The 27,925-nt window shown below is 30.1% G+C and overlaps 3 protein-coding genes across 6 annotated transcripts; 2 read left to right on the forward strand and 1 right to left on the reverse strand.

Moving 5' to 3' along the window:
* The first annotated feature begins 925 nt into the window (after positions 1–925).
* On the forward strand, positions 926–4,501 carry LOC119607568. Its single transcript, XM_037961530.1, has 3 exons — positions 926–1,226; positions 1,290–1,443; positions 3,884–4,501. The coding sequence occupies exons 1-3, from the start codon at positions 984–986 to the stop codon at positions 3,982–3,984; spliced, it is 498 nt and encodes a 165-aa protein (XP_037817458.1). The 5' UTR covers positions 926–983; the 3' UTR covers positions 3,985–4,501.
* Positions 4,502–4,676: 175 nt separating this feature from the next.
* Positions 4,677–8,338, reverse strand: LOC119607567 (mesencephalic astrocyte-derived neurotrophic factor homolog). Its single transcript, XM_037961529.1, has 5 exons — positions 7,849–8,338; positions 7,538–7,627; positions 7,307–7,431; positions 7,076–7,217; positions 4,677–4,921 (listed from the first exon to the last, which is right to left on the reverse strand). The coding sequence occupies exons 2-5, from the start codon at positions 7,623–7,625 to the stop codon at positions 4,755–4,757; spliced, it is 522 nt and encodes a 173-aa protein (XP_037817457.1). The 5' UTR covers positions 7,626–7,627; positions 7,849–8,338; the 3' UTR covers positions 4,677–4,754.
* A 2,875-nt stretch (positions 8,339–11,213) lies between these two features.
* LOC119607569 lies at positions 11,214–27,914 on the forward strand. 4 transcript variants are annotated; one of them, XR_005231736.1, is made up of 4 exons: positions 11,214–11,926; positions 26,464–26,618; positions 26,697–26,983; positions 27,116–27,911. XR_005231736.1 is itself a non-coding variant. In XM_037961531.1 (3 exons), exons 1-3 carry the CDS (start codon positions 11,829–11,831, stop codon positions 26,876–26,878), a joined length of 435 nt encoding a protein of 144 aa, XP_037817459.1. In that variant the 5' UTR covers positions 11,226–11,828; the 3' UTR covers positions 26,879–27,912. The 4 variants fall into 4 exon arrangements, 2 of the variants coding, with proteins under 2 accessions (XP_037817459.1, XP_037817460.1); XR_005231735.1 differs by having other exon boundaries at positions 11,226–11,926; positions 26,464–26,983; positions 27,116–27,914; XM_037961531.1 differs by having other exon boundaries at positions 11,226–11,926; positions 26,697–27,912.
* Positions 27,915–27,925: the final 11 nt, after the last annotated feature.

Consider the following 27,925-nt stretch of genomic DNA (forward strand, 5'->3'; position numbering starts at 1 on the left):
ATGAAATATAATATTGATTGGGGTATGATCTAATCTATTGACTAGTCTATGGACTAGTCTGTTGACAAGTTTATTGACTTATTTATTAATTAGTCTATGGTCTAGTCTATGGACTAATCTTTGGTCCATTCTATTGACTAGTCTATGAAATAGTCCATGGTCTACTCTACTTATTAGTCTATGGACTAGTGTATGGACCAGTCTATTAAATAGTCAATAGTATAGTATATTTATATATAAATTTGGCGATCTGGAACATGCTATTGCCTATTATATGGTCTATATAGAACTAGTCTACTGAATAGACTTTGGACTAGTCTATTGACTAATCTACTAGTCTATTAACTAGATCATTGAATAGTCTATTAAATAGAATATTGGCTGGGGTATGATCTAATCTATTGACTAGTCTATGGACTAGTCTGTTGACTAGTTTATTGACTCGTTCATTAATTAGTCTATGGACTAATCTATGGTCCAATCTATTGACTAGTCTATGAATTAGTCCATGTTCTAGTCTACTTATTATACTAATGTATGGACCAGTCTATTAAATAGTCTATAGTATAGTCTATTGGCAAGTCTATGGACTAGTCCATTGACTAATCTATGGACTAGTTCATTGACTAATCTGTGGACTAGTTCATTAACTAATCTATGGACTAGTCTCTGGACTACTGATAAGTCTATTAATTAGTCTATTAACTAATCTATTGACTAGTCTCTGAATTAGTCTATGGACTAGTGATTAGTCTATGGATTATCCTATTTACAAGATTGACAAGTCTATGGATTAAACTATTGACTGGTCTACGGATTTGTATATTAACTATTCTAGTCTATGGAATATGGTCCAATCTACTGACTAGTCCATAAACCATTCTATTAACTGGTCTAATTTTTAAATATTTTTAGAAATATAATTTTTTATAAAAATAATAAATTATTTAAATTTTTTGCAGTTTTAAACTAATAAACACAAAATGGCTGGCCCTTTATTGAAATCTTGCTGCTTTTGCCAATCCACCCGTAATGGCTCTATCATCTCCGGTATCTTGGCCATTATATTATCCATCATTACCATTATATTGATTTTCACCACCAGAGTACAATTCAAAACAATCGTATTCGATTGGATTCCAACAGAAATTGTTAAAATTATTTTGGTTATCAATCTTTGTATGACCATATTAATATCTCTGCTAATGATAGCGGGTGTTATAAAGGTAAAACTATATCTAGTTTATATATCTGAAACCAATTTTAATACAAAATTTTATCTTTTCTAGCGCAATCATTATCTAATGATGCCCTGGGTGGTATTGGGTATTATGATTGCCATCGGTTTATTAGTATCTGTCATTTACACAGCTGTTGTCTTCTTTATTGATGGTTTCGTATTGACTGGTGTCTTGTGGCTGGTATTTGGTTTGATTGCATGTGGTAAGTGGTGTCGTAAGAAAACTAATCATTTCATTCTTTTCAATCATTTTAAGTTTTTTCGAAAACTTTTTATAGGTTAAGTGGTTTTAGAAAAATCATATGTAGAGCGAACAGTTGTGTTCATTTGTTGTAGGAGCAACAGTTATTGTATTTCAATTATATGAATAGTACTTACTAAACGTAACTTAAATTTAATATAATGAGGTTTTCTTTTGGACATGCCTATTGTTGAAATGTAGTGCAAATGTATAAAATTACTTTAGTATACAAGTACTAATGAGAAATGTTTTTATGGTAGAAAAACTATGAAGTTTATTTTAAAGGAAATTTTCAAGCAAGTAGTGATAGTATCGTATGTATAACTGTCATAAATGTGGTTTATTTATGGTTAGAGAAATTGCATTTCATTTTACTAAAATTGTGCAAAAAGTAAAAATTTATATTTTGTTGCACAACATGTGTTAATATACTTATTTGAATTAAACACAATTATTGGAATGTTGAAGCCAATTTTTTGAAAAGTACATACACCAAACATTTTTAATCCAGAGACTAATGTATACTTTCCTAAAGTATTGAGTTGCTCAGATTCCGAACATAGAGACAGGAATTTGAGATATCGTGTCATAAAATTTGAAAAACCATCATTTTTGACAATATTTGAGCCATTATCACAACGCGAGAGAGAACGGAGCTTTTCTGAGTTATATGAGCATATTAGTTAGTTAGTTAGTTAGTTAGTTAGTAGTTAGTTAGTCAGTCAGTAGTTAGTAGTAGTTAGTTAGTAGTTAGTTTAGTTAGTTAGTTAGTTAGTAAGTTAGTTAGTTAGTTAGTAGTTAGTTAGTAGTTAGTTAGTTAGTTAGTTAGTTAGTTAGTTAGTTAGTTAGTTAGTTAGTTGTTAGTTAGTTAGTTAGTTAGTTAGTTAGTTAGTTAGTTAGTAGTTAGTTAGTTAGTTAGTTAGTTAGTTAGTTAGTTAGTTAGTTAGTTAGTTAGTTAGTTAGTTAGTTAGTTAGTTAGTTAGTTAGTTAGTTAGTTAGTTAGTTAGTTAGTAGTTAGTTAGTTAGTTAGTTAGTTAGTAGTTAGTTAGTTAGTTAGTTAGTTAGTTAGTTAGTTAGTAGTTAGTTAGTTAGTTAGTTAGTTAGTTAGTTAGTTAGTTAGTTAGTTAGTTAGTTAGTTAGTTAGTTAGTTAGTTAGTTAGTTAGTTAGTTAGTAGTTAGTTAGTTCGTTAGTTAGTTAGTTCGTTAGTTAGTTAGTTAGTTAGTTAGTTAGTTAGTTAGTTAGTTAGTTAGTTAGTTAGTTAGTTAGTTAGTTAGTTAGTTAGTTAGTTAGTTAGTTAGTTAGTTAGTTAGTAGTTAGTTAGTTAGTTAGTTAGTTAGTTAGTTAGTTAGTTAGTAGTTAGTTAGTTAGTTAGTTAGTTAGTAGTTAGTTAGTTAGTTAGTTAGTTAGTTAGTTAGTTAGTTAGTTAGTTAGTTAGTTAGTTAGTTAGTTCGTTAGTTAGTTAGTAGTTAGTTAGTTAGTTAGTTAGTTAGTTAGTTAGTTAGTTAGTTAGTTAGTTAGTTAGTTAGTTAGTTAGTTAGTTAGTTAGTTAGTTAGTTAGTTAGTTAGTTAGTTAGTTAGTAGTTAGTTAGTTAGTTAGTTAGTTAGTAGTTAGTTAGTTAGTTAGTTAGTTAGTTAGTTAGTAGTTAGTTAGTTAGTTAGTTAGTTAGTTAGTTAGTTAGTTAGTTAGTTAGTTAGTTAGTTAGTTAGTAGTTAGTTAGTTAGTTAGTTAGTTAGTTAGTTAGTAGTTAGTTAGTTAGTTAGTTAGTTAGTTAGTTAGTTAGTTAGTTAGTTAGTTAGTTAGTTAGTTAGTTAGTTAGTTAGTTAGTTAGTTAGTTAGTTAGTTAGTTAGTTAGTTAGTTAGTTAATTAGTTAGTAGTAGTTAGTTAGTTAGTTAGTTAGTTAGTTAGTTAGTTAGTAGTTAGTTAGTTAGTTAGTTAGTTAGTGTTAGTAGTTAGGTAGTTAGTTAGTTAGTTAGTTAGTTAGTTAGTTAGTAGTAGTAGTTAGTTAGTTAGTTAGTTAGTTAGTTAGTTAGTTAGTTAGTTAGTTAGTTAGTTAGTTAGTTAGTTAGTTAGTTAGTTAGTTAGTAGTTAGTTAGTTAGTTAGTTAGTAGTTAGTTAGTTAGTTAGTTAGTTAGTTAGTAGTTAGTTAGTTAGTTAGTTAGTTAGTTAGTAGTTAGTTAGTAGTTAGTTAGTTAGTTAGTTAGTAGTTAGTTAGTTAGTTAGTTAGTTAGTTAGTTACATTTCACCAAATCACTTTTCTATTTTAATTCCCAGATATTAGAAAATACTTCCAAAACTTCATCAGCCTAAAAGTATACCGAAAAAAACGAAATAACATAATAACAGTACACTCTATCGAAATAAGTACACTAATTTAATATTATGTTTATCTTCTTCCACAGCCATTTTAACCTACTGCTGGTGTGTTGTATACAGTGAATATACAATTCTCGCTGAAGAAAACGAAAGAGGGCGCTACAACAAGCAACCTTATAGACGTTAAGTTTTTTAAGAACTTTAAAACTAAACTTAATTTTTAATATTAACAATTTTAATATTTATTATTTTCTTTTATAATGAATTTATTATTAAGCCAAAACTAAACACAACTGATTAATTTTAATTGAAAAGTTATAAACAATATATTTTTTAATAAAAAAAAGTAATAAAAATTTATGTTAAAATGTAAACTAATAAACTAGAGCAGTGCGTTATTTACTGTTTTTTTAACCAAAATTTAAGAAACCCGAAACAAACTTGATGGAAATTAGCAAAATCAAAATCCAAAAAAACTGTTCTTTAAAATGTTTATTTTAGGTCATATGTATGTATGGTTTATATTTTGTATTGAGCTCTACTGGTTTTATATTTATGAATGTATATTTTTTAGCTAAATTTATTTTATAAATTCTTGATATTACTTTTTTTTGTAATTTATTTCGCACTACTTATATTTGTATGTAATTTGTTTTGATATCTTGCATCAAAAATTCGAATAAAAATAAAACTCAGAAATTGTTTTTAATATTTTTTAATGATGTGTTATGGTGTTTTATTTAATTAGAAAATATGTATAGTTTTTTCTGTTTTTGAAAAAAAGAACAAAACCAATTATTAAATAACTTAAATGCAACTTAAGATTTTTTTTTTATAAATAACTGCATCCTTTTGTGGGATACAACAAAAAAAGTTGTGTATGTTTGTGTTTTTATGTTTTTATTTAACTAATTCAAGTCTTTTTTTTTAATTGTGATTTATGTTTGTGATTTAATCTTATAATTCAGTTTTAACATATTTGGGTTTCAGTTCTTCTATTCTTTTAATAAAATCGGTCTTTTCCAAACAACCGTCACATTCTTCATCCCAATCGTTGAGAATTTTCTTCAAGTCACGTACTTTGAGCTTTTTCAAATCGACAGCATTCAAGTCAATTTGTTTTTCTGGAAAAAAAAATTATAAGAAATTAGTAAAATTGATATTAATGTAATTTGGAGTTAATGTTTTAAAAGTTAATTGCAATGATTGGTGCCTGAATATTTTAATCCATGACAGTTTTTTAAGTAGTCAATGTATTCCTTTTAGGCATATTTTCCTAAGGCGTTATTCATTATGAAAACTTGTACACCCAAAAGTCATTATAAATAAGGACGTTAATGTCTAACTTATGCAAAAGTTAAAATATGTTGGAATTATGCGTTTTATAGAAATAGTAAAAAACGGATGATCTTTAGAAGACTTCTTACACATTATTCTCATAGATTTGGATGAATGATATGAATTTTCAGCAAACAGGTCAACTTTTGTTATTAACTTTATAAATAATTTGACCCTCTTTTAATGTAATACGTTTTATCAATAGTCTATAGTTTAGTCTAGTCTATAGTCTAGTCTATAGTCTAGTCTCCAGTCTAGTCTATAGTCTAGTCTATAGTCTAGTCTATAGTCTAGTCTATAGTCTAGTCTATAGTCTAGTCTATAGTCTAGTCTATAGTCTAGTCTATAGTCTAGTCTATAGTCTAGTCTATAGTCTAGTCTAGTCTATAGTCTAGTCTATAGTCTAGTCTATAGTCTAGTCTATAGTCTAGTCTATAGTCTAGTCTATAGTCTAGTCTATAGTCTAGTCTAGTCTAGTCTATAGTCTAGTCTATAGTCTAGTCTATAGTCTAGTCTATAGTCTAGTCTATAGTCTAGTCTATAGTCTAGTCTATAGTCTAGTCTATAGTCTAGTCTATAGTCTAGTCTATAGTCTAGTCTATAGTCTAGTCTATAGTCTAGTCTATAGTCTAGTCTATAGTCTAGTCTATAGTCTAGTCTATAGTCTAGTCTATAGTCTAGTCTATAGTCTAGTCTATAGTCTAGTCTATAGTCTAGTCTATAGTCTAGTCTATAGTCTAGTCTATAGTCTAGTCTATAGTCTAGTCTATAGTCTAGTCTATAGTCTAGTCTATAGTCTAGTCTATAGTCTAGTCTATAGTCTAGTCTATAGTCTAGTCTATAGTCTAGTCTATAGTCTAGTCTATAGTCTAGTCTATAGTCTAGTCTATAGTCTAGTCTATAGTCTAGTCTATAGTCTAGTCTATAGTCTAGTCTATAGTCTAGTCTATAGTCTAGTCTATAGTCTAGTCTATAGTCTAGTCTATAGTCTAGTCTATAGTCTAGTCTATAGTCTAGTCTAGTCTAGTCTAGTCTAGTCTAGTCTAGTCTATAGTCTAGTCTATAGTCTAGTCTAGTCTAGTCTATAGTCTAGTCTATAGTCTAGTCTAGTCTATAGTCTAGTCTATAGTCTAGTCTATAGTCTAGTCAATTGTGTAGTCTGTAGTCTAGTCTATAATTTAGTCTGTAGTCTAGTATATAGGCTAGTCTATAGTCTAATCTATAGTCTTGTCTATAGTCTAGTCTATACTCTATTCTATAGTCTAGTCAATAGTCTGGTGTAGTCTATAGTCTAGTTTATAGTATGGTCTAGTCTATAGTCTAGTTTATAGTCTGGTGTAGTCTATAGTCTAGTTTATAGTCTGGTGTAGTCTATAGTCTAGTTTATAGTATGGTCTAGTCTATAGTCTAGTCTAGTCTACAGTCTAGTATAGATTCTAGTCTATAGTCTAGTCTATAGTCTAGTCTATAGTCTGGTCTATAGTCTAGTCCATATTCTAGTCTATAGTCTAGCCTATAGTCTAGTCTATAGTCTAGTCTATAGTCTAGTCTATAGTCTAGTTTATAGTCTAGTCTATAGTCTAATCTATAGTCTAGTCTATAATCTACCATCCACTGACACAGATACAAAAATTTAGGAGTAGTAACGGTTACACTACTTTAATAAACTCAAAATATTTGCATTATACTGTCTGTAACAGGAAATTTAACGATTCATCCCCTTTTTATAACTATTTTATAATCTGAAAATAATCTAAATTAGAATCCGCAATTCAATTTCAAAGTCGAGATATAGAAAATCTGCATTTCCTGCACTATTAGTTTGTTAATCAAATGGGCACAATTTGAAGTAGTGTCTCCGCTAACTTAGCTGTTTTAACAATTGCACCGTTTTCTTTCATAACAAAATATTTACAAATATTTCTTAAAAAAAAACTTACCATAACGTAAATCACAAATTTGAGCATCTTTCTTCTTCAATTTCTCACAAACTTTATCGGCAGGCATAGACCAACTTAAGGGTTTAGACATTTCATTCAATATACCAGTGGCAGATTCTTCCAAACCACCCAAGTAGTAACACTAATTGATGAAAAAACAAAACGAACATTAACATAAAAATCATGACGTGTTTAAAAAATTAACTAAAAACACAAAAACAAAACACTTACGAATCTTTGTTCTTTATTCTTTTGTGTTTTACAGAACTTTTTAAATTCGGCCTCAATCAATTTGTAGTCTTTTTTGGTGGCATCAGTTAAAGTGTCAGCAAAACGTCTAACAGTTTTGATACAAACTAAAAAATTAATAAAAAGATAAAGTTAAACAGACATTAAATATATTTTAAGGCTGTGAAATTAAAAATGGGACACACAACAGGTTTATTAAAAAAGTAAAATTACCTTCACAGTCTTCTTCTTTTAAGGCCCAGGATGTTTGGGCTAAAACAGCCACGCCGACTAACATTAAATAAACTAGTTGGGATTTCATGTCTAAAATTAAACAAATCAAAGAGTATTAGGTTATTTTTAACATCAATAACTAAATTTCATTTAAATTTATTATTCAACTTATTAATTTATGACCATGTTAAGAATTTTTAGGCTACGTAAGCTAAAATAAAAATTTTCCTTTTTACACATCACTATTTTATGTTACAAATACACACAGAAATTAATTAATTTATCATTTTTCCACTTAGTGTAACACTTACTTGTTTTATTTTGTTCAATAAATATTTAAAATTCTAGTAATTTCCAATTAATTTACAAATATTTGTTATAACAAATTTCTAATAAATGCTTCTTCAACCGGTGAAAAAATTGAATTAAATAAAAGCAGATAAAAAATGACACGAAAAACTACACTTCTCTTTGAAAAGAGAGCAAATAGTTAAAATGAGCACACCAGACTACCAAGTCAATTAAAATGAAAAATAACGCCTTTGCTTTCAAATAAATTCTCCAATTAATTTTAAATTTAAAACCGATTTTTTATACAATTTTAAACCATAACTTGTTTTATTTTATTTCAATGTGATTAATGAGACCTAATTATATAAAACAATTTTGGTTTTAATTCATAAAATTTCTGAATTAATACTAGTTAATATAATTTAATATATAATTTAATTTCTGTCCGTCTTTGTAGTCTTACAAAGTTTTAAATTTTCTCTTTAACCACGAATTGCTTTGCGATTGGTTGATTTTGGCTACGTCAATTATTGAGCAAGGTTACCAGATCGCATCTTATATTTGTTGACATTTAGGAAGTGTTTTGGTAGAAAATGTTGGCCTTGAAGAATAAACCGGATGTGTGGAAAATAAGTTATTTTCAAATTTCGAAAAAGTTGAAATACTTTCAAAATTGCCATCAATAAAATGTGTGATTTGACTATAGTTTTACTATTATGTTAACAGTTGTCTACACTATAAATAGATTGCATTATAATCTAGTTCAGTTCTAGTTCAGTTCTAGTTCAGTTGTAGTTCAGTTCAGTTCTAGTTCAGTTCTAGTTCAGTTCTAGTTCAGTTCTTCAGTTCTAGTTCAGTTCAGTTCTAGTTCAGTTCTAGTTCAGTTCTAGTTCAGTTCTAGTTCAGTTCTAGTTCAGTTCTAGTTCAGTTCTAGTTCAGTTCTAGTTCAGTTCTAGTTCTAGTTCAGTTCTAGTTCAGTTCAGTTCAGTTCTAGTTCAGTTTACAGTTCTAGTTCAGTTCTAGTTCAGTTCTAGTTCAGTTCTAGTTCAGTTCTAGTTCAGTTCTAGTTCAGTTCTAGTTCAGTTCTAGTTCAGTTCTAGTTCAGTTCTAGTTCAGTTCCAGTTCAGTTCTAGTTCAGTTCTAGTTCAGTTTTGGTTCAATTCTAGTTCAGTTCTAGTTCAGTTCTAGTTCAGTTCTAGTTCAGTTCTAGTTCAGTTCTAGTTCAGTTCTAGTTCAGTTCTAGTTCAGTTATAGTTCAGTTCTAGTTCAGTTCTAGTTCAGTTCTAGTTCAGTTCTAGTTCAGTTCTAGTTCAGTTCTAGTTCAGTTCTAGTTCAGTTCTAGTTCAGTTCTAGTTCAGTTCTAGTTCAGTTCTAGTTCAGTTCTAGTCAGTTCTAGTTCAGTTCTAGTTCAGTTCTAGTTCAGTTCTAGTTCAGTTCTAGTTCAGTTCTAGTTCAGTTCTAGTTCAGTTCTAGTTCAGTTCTAGTTATCTAGTTCAGTTCTAGTTCAGTTCTAGTTCAGTTCTAGTTCAGTTCTAGTTCAGTTCTAGTTCAGTTCTAGTTCAGTTCTAGTTCAGTTCTAGTTCAGTTCTAGTTCAGTTCTAGTTCAGTTCTAGTTCAGTTCTAGTTCAGTTCTAGTTCAGTTCTAGTTCAGTTCTAGTTCAGTTCTAGTTCAGTTCTAGTTCAGTTCTAGTTCAGTTCTAGTTCAGTTCTAGTTCATTCTAGTTCAGTTCTAGTTCAGTTCTAGTTCAGTTCTAGTTCAGTTCTAGTTCAGTTCTAGTTCAGTTCTAGTTCAGTTCTAGTTCAGTTCTAGTTCAGTTCTAGTTCAGTTCTAGTTCAGTTCTAGTTCAGTTCTAGTTCAGTTCTAGTTCAGTTCTAGTTCAGTTCTAGTTCAGTTCTAGTTCAGTTCTAGTTCAGTTCTAGTTCAGTTGCTAGTTCAGTTCTAGTTCAGTTCTAGTTCAGTTCTAGTTCAGTTCTAGTTCAGTTCTAGTTCAGTTCTAGTTCAGTTCTAGTTCATTCTAGTTCAGTTCTAGTTCAGTTCTAGTTCAGTTCTAGTTCAGTTCTAGTTCAGTTCTAGTTCAGTTCTAGTTCAGTTCTAGTTCAGTTCTAGTTCAGTTCTAGTTCAGTTCTAGTTCGTTCTAGTTCAGTTCTAGTTCAGTTCTAGTTCAGTTCTAGTTCAGTTCTAGTAGTCAGTTCTAGTTCAGTTCTAGTTCAGTTCTAGTTCAGTTCTAGTTCAGTTCTAGTTCAGTTCTAGTTCAGTTCTAGTTCAGTTCTAGTTCAGTTCTAGTTCAGTTCTAGTTCAGTTCTAGTTCAGTTCTAGTTCAGTTCTAGTTCAGTTCTAGTTCAGTTCTAGTTCAGTTCTAGTTCAGTTCTAGTTCAGTTCTAGTTCAGTTCTAGTTCAGTTCTAGTTCAGTTCTAGTTCAGTTCTAGTTCAGTTCTAGTTCAGTTCTAGTTCAGTTCTAGTTCAGTTCTAGTTCAGTTCTAGTTCAGTTCTAGTTCAGTTCTAGTTCAGTTCTAGTTCAGTTCTAGTTCAGTTCTAGTTCAGTTCTAGTTCAGTTCTAGTTCAGTTCTAGTTCAGTTCTAGTTCAGTTCTAGTTCAGTTCTAGTTCAGTTCTAGTTCAGTTCTAGTTCAGTTCTAGTTCAGTTCTAGTTCAGTTCTAGTTCAGTTCTAGTTCAGTTCTAGTTCAGTTCTAGTTCTAGTTCAGTTCTAGTTCAGTTCTAGTTCAGTTCTAGTTCAGTTCTAGTTCAGTTCTAGTTCAGTTCTAGTTCAGTTCTAGTTCAGTTCTAGTCAGTTCTAGTTCAGTTCTAGTTCAGTTCTAGTTCAGTTCAGTTCTAGTTCAGTTCTAGTTCAGTTCAGTTCTAGTTCAGTTCTAGTTCAGTTCTAGTTCAGTTCTAGTTCAGTTCTAGTTCCGTTAGTTCAGTTCTAGTTCAGTTCTAGTTCAGTTCTAGTCAGTTCTAGTTCAGTTCTAGTTCAGTTCTAGTTCAGTTCTAGTTCAGTTCTAGTTCGGTTCTAGTTCGGTTCTAGTTCAGTTCTAGTAAAATACAATTTTTATTTAATTTATAGTTAATTATCATACTGCCCTCGTACATCCTCAATCAACAGGATTTATGTAAACATACGAATGGAATTTTTCTTTTCCTACGCTATTTAACAGAATTTCAATGAATCATATTTTATGTTATTCTAATTGAATGTTAAACTTTCAATTGACCTTAACTAACTAACGTGCTGCTAAATATTTAATAAGAAAATTTAAGAGAATTACTTACGAAATTCATTTTCCTACTCTTTCTTTATTTCGCACTCACTCATTCATACTTTCTTGTACTCGCCTATAAACATTTTATAAAACAACCAAATACTCAATACACCGGCACAAATCTATTTAGTTAAGCGCAAGAATACCACCAAGATAAACGTTGGAGTGCGGACAAAAATTTAAAAGAATTTAAGAAAATATTTAAAATTATTTCAAATAAAAAATTAAATATATAATCATAGATAAAAATTACATTTTTTTCTAATTAAATTAAAAGAATTTTAAAAATAAATACAAAATACATTAATTTTAATAAAAATAAATGAAAATCATTAAAATATTATTCCAATAAACATAGAAAAACGCGATTTCTGGTAACTACTTGACAACGAATAATAGAAAAATTGTCATAACAAAATAAAAATAAATAAAGTCTCTCAAAAAATAAACAACAAATTAATACATAATATTACTGCATTGCGATTTATGAATGAAATTATTAATAATAACAACAAACACCCATTTAAAATTATAACAAATTGTTTTACAAGCTAAATCATAAAAACAAAATAAACTTTGGCATTCGTTCATGTTGTTGCGGCTGTTTCTTCCACTTAAACGCTGAATTGTCGCTGAAATTGTGTCTATTTTTATGAAAATAGATTTTGAAAACAAGAAATAGATTTTGAAAATTTTTTTATATTTGTTAAATATATAAAGCAAAATACAAAACAAACAAAATTATGCCACCGATTAAATATACTGCCACTATTGCACCCAATACCGTCAACATTGGTGATAAAGTACGAATCAAAGGAATTTTAATGGATGATGCAAAAGAGTAAGTAAATATAAATAAAGAAATTTTTAAAAAATTATTTTAAAACAATTTATATATAGAAGAATTTCAGTGGTTATTTGAAAAGAAAATTAATGAGTTATTTAAGAAAACATATTTTATGAAATTGTTTAAATTGAGTGGAAAACATTATACAAGATTGTTGTTGTTATAGATAAAGATGAATTATTTATGATAATTGGAACATTTAAATCATTTATTTTTAAGAAATTTTTAAAATACATTGGCAACATAAAAATTAAAAAGATTCTTAATTTGTCCAAGGTAATTTACTCGAAAATTAATTTGTATTAGTCTTCTGATTTATTTAAGCTACAATCCGATTATATCACATCTGCTATGCGAATAATATGAAATAAATCGGATAATGTAAATAAACTTTTGCCGCATTGATTCTTAAGTTGAAAAGTAAGTTGAAAATATCATTCCTAAAAAATTGAAATCGGTTTCCGGGGGGCAACAATATTTTAGTCAATTTAGAAAGGATTGTATCTGAAGAGGATTGAAGACTAAACAGAAACTTACTTAGAACTGAACTTGAACTGAACCTGAACTGAACTAGAACTGAACTAGAACTTAGCTAGAACTGAGCTAGAGCGAACAGAACTGAACTGGAACTGAACTATAACTGAACTAGAACTGAACTAGAACTGAACTAGAACGAAACTAGAACTGAACTAGAACTGAACTAGAACTGAACTAGAACTGAACTAGAACTGAACTAGAACTGAACTAGAACTGAACTAGAACTGAACTAGAACTAGAACTAGAACTGAACTAGAAACTGAACTAGAACTGAACTAGAACTGAACTAGAACTGAACTAGAACTGAACTAGAACTGAACTAGAACTGAACTAGAACTGAACTAGAACTGAACTAGAACTGAACTAGAACTGAACTAGAACTAACTAGAACGAACTAGAACTGAATCTAGACTGAACTAGAACTGACTAGAACTGAACTAGAACTAGAACTGAACTAGAACTGAACTAGAACTGAACTAGAACTGAACTAGAACTGAACTAGAACTGAACTAGAACTGAACTAGAACTGAACTAGAACTGAACTAGAACTGAACTGAAAGAACTAGAAATGAACTAGAACTGAACTAGAACTGAACTAGAACTGAACTAGAACTGAACTAGAACTGAACTAGAACTGAACTAGAACTGAACTAGAACTGAACTAGAACTGAACTAGAACTGAACTAGAACTGAACTAGAACTGAACTAGAACTGAACTAGAACTGAACTAGAACTGAACTAGAACTGAACTAGAACTGAACTAGAACTGAACTAGAACTGAACTAGAACTGAACTAGAACTGAACTAGAACTGAACTAGAACTGAACTAGAACTGAACTAGAACTGAACTAGAACTGAACTAGAACTGAACTAGAACTGAACTAGAACTGAACTAGAACTGAACTAGAACTGAACTAGAACTGAACTAGAACTGAACTAGAACTGAACTAGAACTGAACTAGAACTGAACTAGAACTGAACTAGAACTGAACTAGAACTGAACTAGAACTGAACTAGAACTGAACTAGAACTGAACTAGAACTGAACTAGAACTGACTAGAACTGACTAGACTGAACTAGAACTGAACTAGAACTGAACTAGAAACTGAACTAGAACTGAACTAGAACTGAACTAGAACTGAACTAGAACTGAACTAGACTGAACTAGAACTGAACTAGAACTGACTAGAAAACTGAACTGAGAACTGAAGCTAGAACTGAACTAGAACGAACTAGAACTGAACTAGAACTGAACTAGAACTGAACTAGAACTGAACTAGAACTGAACTAGAACTGAACTAGAACTGAACTAGAACTGAACTAGAACTGAACTAGAACTGAACTAGAACTGAACTAGAAACTGAACTAGAACTGAACATAGAACTGAACTAGAACTGATAAACTGAACTAGAACTGAACTAAACTGAACTAGAACTGAACTAGAACTGAACTAGAACTGAACTAGAACTGAACTAGAACTGAACTAGAACACTGAACTAGAACTGAACTAGACTGGAACTAGAACTGAACTAGAACTGAACTAGAACTGAACTAGAACTGAACCTAGAACTGAACTAGAACTGAACTAGAACTGAACTAGAACTGACTGACTTACTAGAACTAACTAGAAACGAACTACTGAACTGAACTAGAACTGACTAGAACCGAACTAGACTGACTAGAACTGAACTAGAACTGAACTAGAACTGAACTAGAACTGAACTAGAACTTAACTAGAACTAAACTAGAACTGAAATAGACTGAACTAGAACTGAAAAAGAACTAAACTGGAACTGTTAAAAATGAACTGAACTGAATTTTAAATTCAAAAACAAACATTATCTGGTTTTATTATTATCAATTAACCCACAAGTCCGGCTCTAATACCAATTCTAAAAATAACAAAAAACAATGGGAATAAAATAGAGTGTAATGTTTATGGAAATATACCTACTTAATTTAAAAACAAAAATTCCCCAATCAATTTTTTCAGTTACTACCAATAAATTTATATTAACTAATATTATTATTGTAAGATTGAACAAATCTTGTTAAACAAAAAACATTACAATGAATCATTTTGTCAATTACAATTGTTTTATTTCGCAATTTTTCTATTAAGGTGTGAATTTTTTAATTTGATAATGATATGATAAGAATTATTAATAATAAACAACTGTATCCATGTGATAGTATAGAATTTAACCTACATGTTAACCAACTAAGAGCCAGTTTTTAACTAAAAAATATAAAAATTAAAAGGAATTACTTTCTTAAATTATTGAGTATAAATGTTCATTAATTGCAGTTTGATCTATAAGTTGTAAAGTGGTAAAAGGTGAAAAATATTTAATTGTAATTATTATTCAAATCATTGGATTTTTCATTGAAATGTATTACTGATATAATTAAAGGGTTAATTCAGAAATATTCGTTTGGCAACCGATAACGAATGATACTAATAGAATTTTGTATGTGCCAGCAAAACAAAATATTTATCAAATAAATACCAGGTGTAAATATTTTTTTTTTCAAAACATTTGCTAAAAATTTCAAACAATATTGAAATGAACATGGTGATCATACCCAGTGACAATTTTGCGATCATTAACCTGAGACATTTCTTCTTATCATTGAACTTTGCTAACTAATAGCTCTTTATTATTGTTCTCTTTACGTCTATAAAGGAATAACTTTTCTAGCATTCACGTCATTGTTGTTGTAATCAAATTGGTCACTGAAGACATAAATGACAATAATACAATTAAAAAAAATAATAAAATTACTGAAACTGATACCTCGTTTTCAATCACGCAATCAATTTTATGACTTGTACTAATTATGTACATATTTACTTTTATTGTAAGAATAAACCGCGATAATATAAATTGATAATATAGACAACACCCTATTATGTGGTTCAAGATATTTGTATTGCTAAAGATATTGGGATACGTAGAGAAAAAATTACCTACATACATATTTACAAATCCATCGTTTTAAATAAAATCATATATGAAACGATTCAAATTTTCCTCGACCATTATGTCTATAGCCAATGTCTGAGGGTCTAAAACTGAACTAGAAACTGAACTAGAACTGAACTAGAACTGAACTAGAACTGAACTAAACTAAACCTGTAACTAGAACTGACTAGAACTGAATAGAACTGAACTAGAACTGGCACTAGAACTGAAACTAGAACTGAACTAGAACTGAACTAGAACTGAACTAGAACTGAACCGAGACGGAACTAGAACTGAACTAGAAACTGAACTAGACTGAACTAGAACTGAAACTAGAACTGAACTAGAACTGAACTAGAACTGAACTAGAACTGAACTAGAACTGAACTAGAATTGGCTTAGAAAGAACTAGAACTGAACTAGAACTGACTAGAACTGACTAAACTGAACTAGAACTGAAACTAGAAACTGAACGAGACTGAACTAGAACTAACTAGAACTGAACTAGAACTGAACTAGAACTGAACTAGAACTGAACTAGAACTGAACTAGAACTGAACTAGAACTGAACTAGAACTGAACTAGAACTGAACTAGAACTGAACTAGAACTGAACTAGAACTGAACTAGAACTGAACTAGAACTGAACTAGAACTGAACTAGAACTGAACTAGAAATGAACTAGAACTGAACTAGAACTGAACTAGAACTGAACTAGAACTGAACTAGAACTGAACTAGAATGAAACTAGAACTGAACTAGAACTGAACTAGAACTGAACTAGAACTGAACTAGAACTGAACTAGAACTGAACTAGAAACTGAACTAGAACTGAACTAGAACTGAACTAGAACTGAACTAGAACTGAACTAGAACTGAACTAGAACTGAACTAGACGGAACTAGAACTGACTAGAACTGAACTAGAACTGAACTAGAACTGAACTAGAACTGAACTAGAACTGAACTAGAACTGAACTAGACTGAACTAGAACTGAACTAGAACTGAACTAGAACTGAACTAGAACTGAACTAGAACTGAACTAGAACTGAACTAGAACTGAACTAGAACTGAACTAGAAACTGAACTAGAACTGACTAGAACTGAACTAGAACTGAACTAGAACTGAACTAGAACTGAACTAGAACTGACTAGAACTGAACTAGAACTGACTAGAACTGAACTAGAACTGAATTAGAACTAAACTGAAATTAAACTAGAACTGAACTAGAACTAAACTAGAACTGATCTAGAAGATAACCAGAACTGAATTACAACTGAACTAGATCTGAACTAGAACTGAATTAGAACTAAACGATATCTTAAACTTCTTGTACAACTGCATTTGATATGATCATTATCCAACAGACTTCAAAAGGCGAAATTTTGTAAGACACAACATCAATTAACTCTCACTTTATTACTTCAAGACATGAGAAATTCTATCTTCAATCATTTCCAAATTTAGATTTATTAATAAAACATTTTTAAAGAATCTGTTTTTAATATGATTTATGTTCTTTAACATTAACAAATTAGAACTAAAAATTTTATTAAAAGAAATTATAAACAAATTATTGTTTATTTCATTAATTTCTGTTTAGCAAATTCTGCTGAAATTCATAAAATAACAGCAAATTACCCATAAAAACATTATCTCTTTTAAAGACCACATCATGTAGACGAACATATAATAAAACATTGATTTATTAGGCATATTTTAAAAACAACCAACAGACATTTAATTTTGGACAAGATGATGTCATGAAACATAAAAGTAAAACAGTGATCCAAAAAACGTGCACATACATATATTTCTACTGACTTAGATTTCTCAAACTCTAACTATAATAAACCCATAAACATAAAAAATAATCAATATTGTTTTTAAGTTGGCCTCAACTTGTTTTCTTTTTTTCCTTTTCTTTTCTAACTCTTATCGTTAGAAAAGTTAAATGTTTTTATGTAATATGTTGTAGTTTTCAACAAATATTGTTCTATTTTAAGGAAAGTATTACCTGGCAAAAAATTATGTTATTTTCTAAAATAATTTTTCCATTGAAAAAAAACTACCATATATCTTTAAAATACACGCACGCAATACCGACCGGCCCATGAAAGGTTGCATCTAGGTGGGTGGTTTACAAAATGTGTAAAATATTTTATATACAAATTATTTCGTTCGTTTAAATGACCCTTTTAGTAGTCCTTTGTAATTCAGGCATGGATCATGTTTATTATTTTTGAAAACAACATGGTCCATAGTCTGCATTACATAGGACCATGTTGCGGATCATGTACTCCTATTTGAGATTACTCCGATGTAATACATTAGTTTTGGACCAGTCCTAGTCATTTAAGGAGTATTCTTTACAGGCGTTTGCGTAGTAGTCTCATTGTCGGTAATGACTTATAAAAAGGCGTAGATGTTTCAAACTCTCCGATAGCCAACGAGAGCACGGGCAATAATATCACATGAGCTAATGAAATAATGGGCAGTCCCACCGGAATATAACGAATACGGAGCATTTAGTAAGGACCACTGTCTCTTTCATTGTTAAGCCTTTCTGGGACACATTATGACAGTCATAAAAAGCCGCTGACGTTTCAAAACCTCCAAAATTTCGCAACTTCGTGAAATCTAGAACGTGACAAATGTCAGGACCACAAAAATCTAATGGGATAACCCCAACGAAAGAAGGTGAGACGTTGTCTCAGTGGGATCATAGAATACAGAGTCATTACTATTAGGAAGGAACCTAGTCATTCTAGATACATGGTCTATTTGTAACCTTAGTCTTTATGTCTGCCATTATTTAGCCTTTGTGGAAGACATTATGACAGTCATAAAAAGCCGCTAACGTTTTAAACTCTCCGATATTTCGCAGCTTCGGGAAATCTAGAAGAATTCGAAGGCTTTCACTTATTTAATATGGAGACTCATTAGTCCACTGTTCTTGTAAGATGAGAGTAGATACATATCATTAGGCATATGAAGGTGGATCCAATATTCATCTAAAAAACTTACTGTTATAAAGGAAACTTAAAGATGTTAACCTGATAAATCCAAAACTGTTCGGGCGAAAGAAGAAAGAAACGTGTTTTCAGTGGGAGCATAGAATATAGAGTATTTGGTAAGGAACACTTTCTCCGCCATTACGGCGCAGGGGTTTAGATCTCTGCTATATTTCGAACACCAGCTTCACGAAACATAGACTTTCTAGATATATGGTCTATTTGTAACCTTAGTCTTTATGTCACTATCTTGATGGACATTGTGACACTTTTTGGTGTGTCCATGGATATTATGACATGCCATCAATCAGGACTTGAGCACGCAGCCTTTAAATTGAAGATGTACAGAGCTTTATTAAGCTTTTCAAATCTGTACACGACACGATCCATTACCCCGATTCTTGTAACATGCAATTGAATGTCAAGGGTTTTATAGAGCTTACTTTAAGCTTTTCAACGTTGACCATGTTTGCCTTTTTTAACGTTAACTAAATGGTGTTAACTTCCTCAGATTTTATTCAATATAAAACCGCTATATACGATATTTATAAATAACATATTATATATATATATATATGAAAGCTACTTTTGACCATTAAAAAATTCACCTACGTAGAAAAAACTTGAACAACTGCAGCAACTGCAAACATTTTGTGAATGAGTTGCATGTTTTATTAAAAGAAATTCTTGTAAAATGTAATTTAGATTTAAAGATTAATTGGAAAAATAGTGTAATTCTACTAAATAGGTTTAATATGTTAATTAAGAACTAAGTATGTTTTTATCATGTAAAAACACTTACTTGCATGAATTATTCTTTTGAAAAATAATACAATAATAATATTTCTTACAACATTTTAGCTTGTTGACAAATTTTGTTTTGTTTTTTTTTTTTAAATTTAAACAATTGCAATTGTCGCTTAAAATCAAGTCATTCAATACAATTAAATTTAATTTATTAAAAAAATACAAAATTTTTAATAATAACTTGAGAAAATGTTAATTAAATGAAACGAATATTTATATTAAAAGTATTTAAAGTTAATTATTGAGACAATTAACTTTGTGTATACACAGAAGGAAATATTGGGAGAATTTTTAAAACATTTAATTTAATTCATAATGTTAGGAAATTTTTTTAAATGACAAATATCAAGTTTAAGCAATATAACGGTTTTCATATCTATATATATAAAAATGAATGTGTGTTTGTTTGTATGTTTGAACGTTATAGACTACTAAATGGGTGAACCGATTTTATTCAAATTTTCACAGCGTATTCTTGTATATCTGGAATAGGTAATAGGCTTCTTTTTATTTTGAAATTCGAAGTGGGCGAGGAGCCACGCCCATATTAAGAAAATATTAAATCCGTATATTTTAGATAATATAACAGTTAGAGTCCTCAAATAGTGTCAATATAATTATTTAGGACAAAAAGTATACGGACTAGCATTAGGGGGCGTGGCACCTCCCATATAAATTAAATACAAAAATTCGTTTATCTTGGAAACTATTACAGTTCGAATCTTCAAATTTTGCACGAATAACTTTAACATCCATCTAAACATTTTGGGTAATAAATTGGTGGACTACCCATGAGGGGAGCGGCACCTCCCATATAAATTAAATACAAAAATTCGTTTATCTTGGAAACTATTACAGTTCGAATCTTCAAATTTTGCACGAATAACTTTAACATCCATCTAAACATTTTGGGTAATAAATTGGCGGACTACCCATGAGGGGAGCGGCACCTCCCATATTAATTAAAGACAAAATTTCGTTTATATGGAAAACTAATGGAACTAAATTCTTCAAAATTTGCACGAAGAACTTAAATATTCATCTGAACATTTTTATGAATCGATTAGAAAAATTCGTATATCTGAGAAACTACTAGAGCTAGAATCTTCAAAATTTACATGAAGAATATGAAATTCATGTGAACATTTAGAGCATAACGGGCGGACTTTCAATGGGTGGCTGGCACTACATATTAGAGCCTGAATCTTCAAATTTTACTTGAAGAATCTTGACATTCACCTTAACATATAGAGTAACGGGCGGACTTTCAATGGGGAACTTGGCACCTCTCATATGAATTAAATATAAAATGTTGTTTATCTGGGAAACTAATAGGACTTGATTTATAAAATTTTGCACAAATTAGTTTAGTATTCATCTGAATATTTTGGACTGTGGGGGCTTCAAGCTCCCCACATGAATCAAATAGAAAAATTCGTATATCTCAGAAACTATTAGAGCCAGAATCTTCAAATTTTGCATGAAGAATTTTGAAATTCATGTGAACATTTAGAGCATAACGGGCGGACTTACAATGAGTGGCTTGGCACAACATATGAATTAAATACAAAATTTAGTGCATCTTAGAAACTCTTATATTATTCAAATTTTTTATAGATACAGGCAAATTCCGGTATAACGAATGATATAATTTCAGGCCCTTTCGTTAAATCGAAATATTCGTTATATCGGAATTATTTTTTCTAGTAAATTTCTTTATTTAATGGACAAAAAACCATTCAAATTAATGTATGAAATTATTACTTCAAATTTTATTTCAAACAACTAATAACAACGCACACGTTTTTCCATTTTAAACATCTGAACGGATTGAAAAATTTGTGAAGGATTTTAGTTTTCTATCAACTTTAATTTCCTGCTATTTCCTTAACCTTATTTTATTATCTAGAAGATAGAATTAAACTCTTTTGAGGAAAAACTGAACTTGAGAATCGATAACTGAGTCTCATGCTGATAATTTCAAAACCCTGGAATATTGCGCCATATTGGGGTATCGAAATAATTTATTTTGCTGTAAAATTTTATTATTTCAATGTATCACTTTTAAACACTATTCAAGCTAAATTTACCATTAAATTCACATCTAACAGATTTATGCTTTTTAGATTATAATGTAAGGAATTTTGATCGATAGGTCAGATATGTAGTATAACTAAAATTAGGAATATGGGCGACTTCTTTCATTTTTACATTATATTCAAATTGCTCAATCAAGTTTTTGATATTAACAATATAAATATAAAATCAAAAGCTGGATTTTTTTAGGTATTTTTTCTTTTTATTTGTTATATCGAGTATAAAATTTCTTAAACGTTCGCTATATAAGGTAGTTAATGTTAAAAATTTGGGTGTACGTTATATCGGATTTTCGTTAAAGTGAGATTCGTTATACCGGGATTTGCCTGTAGATAGAAATTGGCGATAGATAGAAACTGGCGAACTTGCAATAATTTGCTTGACATCTCTCATATGTAACATATTATAAATCTGGAAAACTATTGTAGTTAGAACCTTCAAAATCGTTAAGTGGGATTTTTATTTATACATATTCCTTTTAGGGTAGCAAAGCACACTGGGTATAGCTAGTTAGTTATAAAACTATTTGTTGGTAATGATTCATATAAATAGGATTTTAAAACGTTTACTTTCCATATAATTGTATTTTAGTTCTTTAGTTAAAACTTAATGTTATTACCATTAATAATTCGATTAAAAAGTAAAATTATTTTCAATGTTGTACCATTTCAAATCATATTAGTCATAGAGTTATTAAAACAATTTTACCACAAACCCCTTTGAACTTTAACCAACAGGTGTCTGTTTATCTGTCAACATATGACAACATTTTTTTTTTGTGGGTTTTTACTGTTTTTATTTTTTGACAGCTAAAAATAGTCATTACTTGTTTAAAATTAGCTTTTCTCTTTTTTTATCGAAAATTGTTTAAATCATTGACCACGTTTTAAAACCGGATTTTTTATTATCAAAAAGCGTGCTTGAATTGCCGGCTTCTTAATGGAATTATTTTTATTTTTTATACCGGTATTAGTTGTGACATTCAATTAATCATATGTTTAGGTATTTCAAATATTTAAATATTTATGCTGGAATAATTTAGTGTCTAGTGTTGTGAAGAATTCGATTTTGTTTCACAATGAAATCTTAATTTATTGTTTAAACAAATTGTAGTTTAAAATAAATAATTATTTAAATAACAAAGTAGTATGTAGTAGTATTTAGTTTGCCAAACTAAACAAACAGTATGAATGATTATAACACTGACATATTTACGTATTATTCGACTTAAATTGATATTTAACAAGCTGATTTTGTTGTTGATTTTATAAAAATATTCATGGGTGTCATTGTTAGCTTAAGGAGTGGGCCCGATATAAACAATGCACTATTTGCTTGATTTTCTAGGTTAGGACCACCTAAAACGTATATGCATAACATCAGATTAATCGCAAAACTATACCCTAGATAAATTTAAGGGAGTACACAATCCGCAACATGGTAATGCCTGTATTACATATACTACCTAACGGATCATAGGATTACCTAAATGGATCATGTGCTGCAATACTTTATGCAAGATTTCCATAAAAAATCAAATTGTATTTTACATTGAATTTGTCACAAATTGTAGGGGATTTTACTTTCACAACACTGATACCTTTGATCACCTATTTGAACTGATCAATAAATGTTCTCTTCTAAATAATACAAATGTGCAAGTTCGTACAAGTACATATTTCATGAATCCCCTTATTGAATATCGACTATAGAATAGGCTACCGAAAGTGGTCCGGACTATAGATTAGACTATAGACTGGACCATACACTAGACTAAAGACCACATTATCGACTAGGCTACAGACCAGACTATAGACTAGACTATAGACTAGACTATAGACTAGACTATAGACTAGACTATAGACTAGACTAGTCTATATATATAGTCTACAGACTATACTATAGACCAGACTATAGACTAGACTATAGACTAGACTATAGAATAGACTATAGACTAGACTAGTCTATAGACTACACCATAGACTAGACTATAGACTAGACTATAGACTACACCATAGACTAGACTATAGACAAGATATAGACTAGACTACAGACTACACCATAGACTAGACTATAGACTAGACTATAGACTAGATATAGACTAGACTATAGACTAGACTATATACTAGACTATAGACTAGACTATAGACTAGACTATAGACTAGACTATAGACTAGACTATAGACTAGACTATAGACTAGACTATAGACTAGACTATAGACTAGACTATAGACTAGACTATAGACTAGACTATAGACTAGACTATAGACTAGACTATAGACTAGACTATAGACTAGACTATAGACTAGACTATAGACTAGACTATAGACTAGACTATAGACTAGACTATATACTAGACAATAAACTAGACTATAGACTAGACTATAGACTAGACTATAGACTAGACTATAGACTAGACTATAGACTAGACTATAGACTAGACTATAGACTAGACTAGACTAGACTATAGACTAGACTATAGACTAGACTATAGACTAGACTATAGACTAGACTATAGACTAGACTATAGACTAGACTATAGACTAGACTATAGACTAGACTATAGACTAGACTAGAGACTAGATTATAGACTAGACTATAGACTAGACTACAGACTAGATTATAGACTAGACTATAGACTAGATTATAGACTAGACTATAGACTAGACTATAGACTAGACTATAGACTAGACTATAGACTAGACTATAGACTAGACTATAGACTAGACTATAGACTAGACTATAGACTAGACTATAGACTAGACTATAGACTAGACTATAGACTAGACTATAGACTAGACTATAGACTAGACTATAGACTAGACTATAGACTAGACTATAAACTATAGACTATAGACTAGACTATAGACTAGACTATAAACTAGACTATAGACTATACTAGACTATAGACTAGACTATAGACTAGACTATAGACTAGACTATAGACTAGACTATAGACTAGACTATAGACTAGACTATAGACTAGACTATAGACTAGACTATAGACTAGACTATAGAGTAGACTATAGAGTAGACTATGACTAGACTATAGACTAGACTATAGACTAGACTATAGACTAGACTATAGACTAGACTATAGACTAGACTATAGACTAGATAAGACTAGACTATAGACTAGACTATAGACTAGACTATAGACTAGACTATAGACTAGACTATAGACTAGACTATAGACTAGACTATAGACTAGACTATAGACTAGACTATAGACTAGACTATAGACTAGACTATAGACTAGACTATAGACTAGACTATAGACTAGACTATAGACTAGACTATAGACTAGACTATAGACTAGACTATAGACTAGACTATAGACTAGACTATAACTAGACTATAGACTAGACTATAGGACTAGACTATAGACTAGACTATAGACTAGACATAGACTAGACTATAGACTAGACTATAGACTAGACTATAGACTAGACTATAGACTAGACTATAGACTAGACTATAGACTAGACTATAGACTAGACTATAGACTAGACTATAGACTAGACTATAGACTAGACTATAGACTAGACTATAGACTAGACTATAGACTAGACTATAGACTAGACTATAGACTAGACTATAGACTAGACTATAGGACCTAGACTATAGACTAGACTATAGACTAGATTATAGACTAGACTATAGACTAGACTATAGACTAGACTATAGACTAGACTATAGACTAGACTATAGACTAGACTACAGACTAGAGAGACTAGACTATAGACTAGACTATAGACTAGACTATAGACTAGACTATAGACTAGACTATAGACTAGACTATAGACTAGACTATAGACTAGACTATAGACTAGACTATAGACTAGACTATAGACTAGACTATAGACTAGACTATAGACTAGACTATAGACTAGACTATAGACTAGACTATAGACTAGACTATAGACTAGACTATAGACTAGACTATAGACTAGACTATAGACTAGACTATAGACTAGACTATAGACTAGACTATAGACTAGACTATAGACTAGACTATAGACTAGACTATAGACTAGACTATAGACTAGACTATAGACTAGACTATAGACTAGACTATAGACTAGACTATAGACTAGACTATAGACTAGACTATAGACTAGACTATAGACTAGACTATAGACTAGACTATAGACTAGACTATAGACTAGACTATAGACTTGACTATAGACTAGACTATAGACTAGACTATAGACTTGACTATAGACTAGACTATAGACTAGACTGTAGACTAGACTATAGACTAGACTATAGACTAGACTATAGACTAGACTATAGACTAGACTATAGACTAGACTATAGACTAGACTATAGACTAGACTATAGACTAGACTATAGACTAGACTATAGACTAGACTATAGAACTAGACTATAGACTAGACTATAGACTAGACTAGACTATAGACTAGACTAGACTAGACTATAGACTAGACTAGACTAGACTAGACTAGACTAGACTAGACTAGACTAGACTAGACTAGACTAGACTAGACTAGACTAGACTAGACTAGACTAGACTAGACTAGACTAGACTAGACTAGACTAGACTATAGACTAGACTAGACTAGACTAGACTAGACTAGACTAGACTAGACTAGACTAGACTAGACTAGACTAGACTAGAATAGAATAGACAGACTAACTATAGACTATAGACTAGACTAGACTATAGACTAGACTAGACTATAGACTAGACTATAGACTAGACTATAGACTAGACTATAGACTAGACTATAGACTAGACTATAGACTAGACTATAGACTAGACTATAGACTAGACTATAAACTAGACTATAAACTAGACTATAGACTAGTTTAACCGCTAAAACGCATTTTCAAAAACGTCAGATTTGTAAGGGAAAACGTCAAATTGGCAACACTGCCCCTGATCCAAATGTGAGCTAGAACTATCATTCTTAGCTGCGTTAAAGATATTTGAGTCCACAATATACAAAAAACTGAATACGTATAGTGCCAGTTTCTGAAAATCTCTTTAAATTTACACATTGCTGGTATAGAGTATTATAAGTCCAAGCATAACCCACTATACTTGTTTACTTAAACAAATTTTTCATTATTTTTATCATTTCAGATTTTCCATAAATTTCGTTAATGAATTATGTCGGAATCCTGCATTTATAACATACCATTTCAAATGGATTTTAGATGAAAATGTTATTGTTGAAAACTACAAAGAGAATGGCGAATGGATCGATCATAAAGAGAAAATGTTCGATCAACTCGATGGTGTGTTTCATAGTAAAAATTCATTCAGCTCTCATCCCCTCTATACTAACAATTCAATTCTAAATTATTCTGTTTTAGGTACAATATTCGAATTAGAATTTGCATTCCAAGACGGTTACATTGATGTTTATAAAATCTATGAGAATACGCCAAATCGTATTACAACATATGATACAGAATTAAATATAAATGATATAAAATCCTTACAAGTTTGGGGTGATGTTAAGAAAATTTCTGAAATTACCTTTAAATATGCGTAGAAAATTGTTAATAAACACACACACATGAAAAAAATACGTTTTGGAAATCTAACTTGGAATGAAAATCTCTAAATTCAAAATGGATTGAAAAGCTAAAAGAAAAAAGTTAGTAGTTTTATTTTTATATATAATTTTCCCGTTAAAGGTTTCATATTAGAATCCTTTGACTTTTTAAACAAATGCAGTATTAATGCTTTAATTTTGTATCTCGTTTTATTTTCTTTTTTTATAATACAGTTTGTGAAAACAAATGTCTTCCTTTCTTCCGTTCACCCTGACACCTCACAAAAACAAAACTATTCAAAATAATGCTTTTTATTGGCCCTCCCTAAGCAGCATTTGCACACACAAACAATTCGTTACTCGTTAGCACCATTGTTATGTCCTTAAATGCCTTGTGTAGGGGTGACAGAAGCGCAAAACTCAGTTTTGTTTTACAAGTTTAAGCTTGGTTTATATTAATGCAAAAGTTAACATATTAATTATTTACTTTTATTGTAAGTAGATAGATAATTAAAGTTTCTTTAATTATGCCAAAGACTTAATTATTATTTACTTTAATTAATTTAAGTTTTCCTTAAAAAAAGCTCACAATTATAATTTTTTACAAACATTTTAACACAAATTGTATTATTAGTTTTAAATCTCATTTCAAAATGCAAACAATAAAACCCCCATTACAACATCCCCAAACAAGTTTGTGCCTGTTCAAATTGTTCTGTTAAGTCCTTGAAAGCATTTCATCGTTATGAGAGCACTTTACACTAGTAGTTCCACCTATCAGTCGCACATTTTCCACATCATTTTTATACTAATCCAAGGTTTAAAGTCATTGAAATCATATTCTTTAATTTATTTGCTTTTTTCAAAATTGTTCGCATCAACATTTTTTATTAATTAATACAACTATTAATTTTAATAATTTAAAAAAGTTTTGTTTAAGTTAAATTTATATTGCTTATTTATTCTAATTCTTAATTGCCTTTTTTATTAAAAAAAAATTTAATAAAATGTTTATTTGTTAACTGTTATTGTTATGTCTTATTT

Source organism: Lucilia sericata, unplaced genomic scaffold, assembly GCF_015586225.1.
Source record: "Lucilia sericata isolate MDLA Ls3-8-SP2 unplaced genomic scaffold, ASM1558622v1 Contig000709F_arrow, whole genome shotgun sequence".
Classification (NCBI taxonomy): Eukaryota; Metazoa; Arthropoda; class Insecta; order Diptera; family Calliphoridae; genus Lucilia; species Lucilia sericata.

Excerpts from the sequence above, each read along its gene's own strand:
- LOC119607568 (XM_037961530.1), top strand. The coding sequence starts at position 984 with ATGGCTGGCCCTTTATTGAAATCTTGCTGCTTTTGCCAATCCACCCGT. Across the intron at positions 1,227-1,289 it reads TGATAGCGGGTGTTATAAAG|CGCAATCATTATCTAATGAT; the intron begins GTAAAACTATAT and ends TATCTTTTCTAG. Across the intron at positions 1,444-3,883 it reads ATTTGGTTTGATTGCATGTG|CCATTTTAACCTACTGCTGG; the intron begins GTAAGTGGTGTC and ends CTTCTTCCACAG.
- LOC119607567 (XM_037961529.1), bottom strand. The coding sequence starts at position 7,625 with ATGAAATCCCAACTAGTTTATTTAATGTTAGTCGGCGTGGCTGTTTTA. Across the intron at positions 7,432-7,537 it reads AAAAGAAGAAGACTGTGAAG|TTTGTATCAAAACTGTTAGA; the intron begins GTAATTTTACTT and ends TTAATTTTTTAG. Across the intron at positions 7,218-7,306 it reads AGAATAAAGAACAAAGATTC|TGTTACTACTTGGGTGGTTT; the intron begins GTAAGTGTTTTG and ends TTCATCAATTAG.
- LOC119607569 (XM_037961531.1), top strand. The coding sequence starts at position 11,829 with ATGCCACCGATTAAATATACTGCCACTATTGCACCCAATACCGTCAAC. Across the intron at positions 11,927-26,463 it reads TTAATGGATGATGCAAAAGA|ATTTTCCATAAATTTCGTTA; the intron begins GTAAGTAAATAT and ends TTATCATTTCAG. Across the intron at positions 26,619-26,696 it reads AATGTTCGATCAACTCGATG|GTACAATATTCGAATTAGAA; the intron begins GTGTGTTTCATA and ends ATTCTGTTTTAG.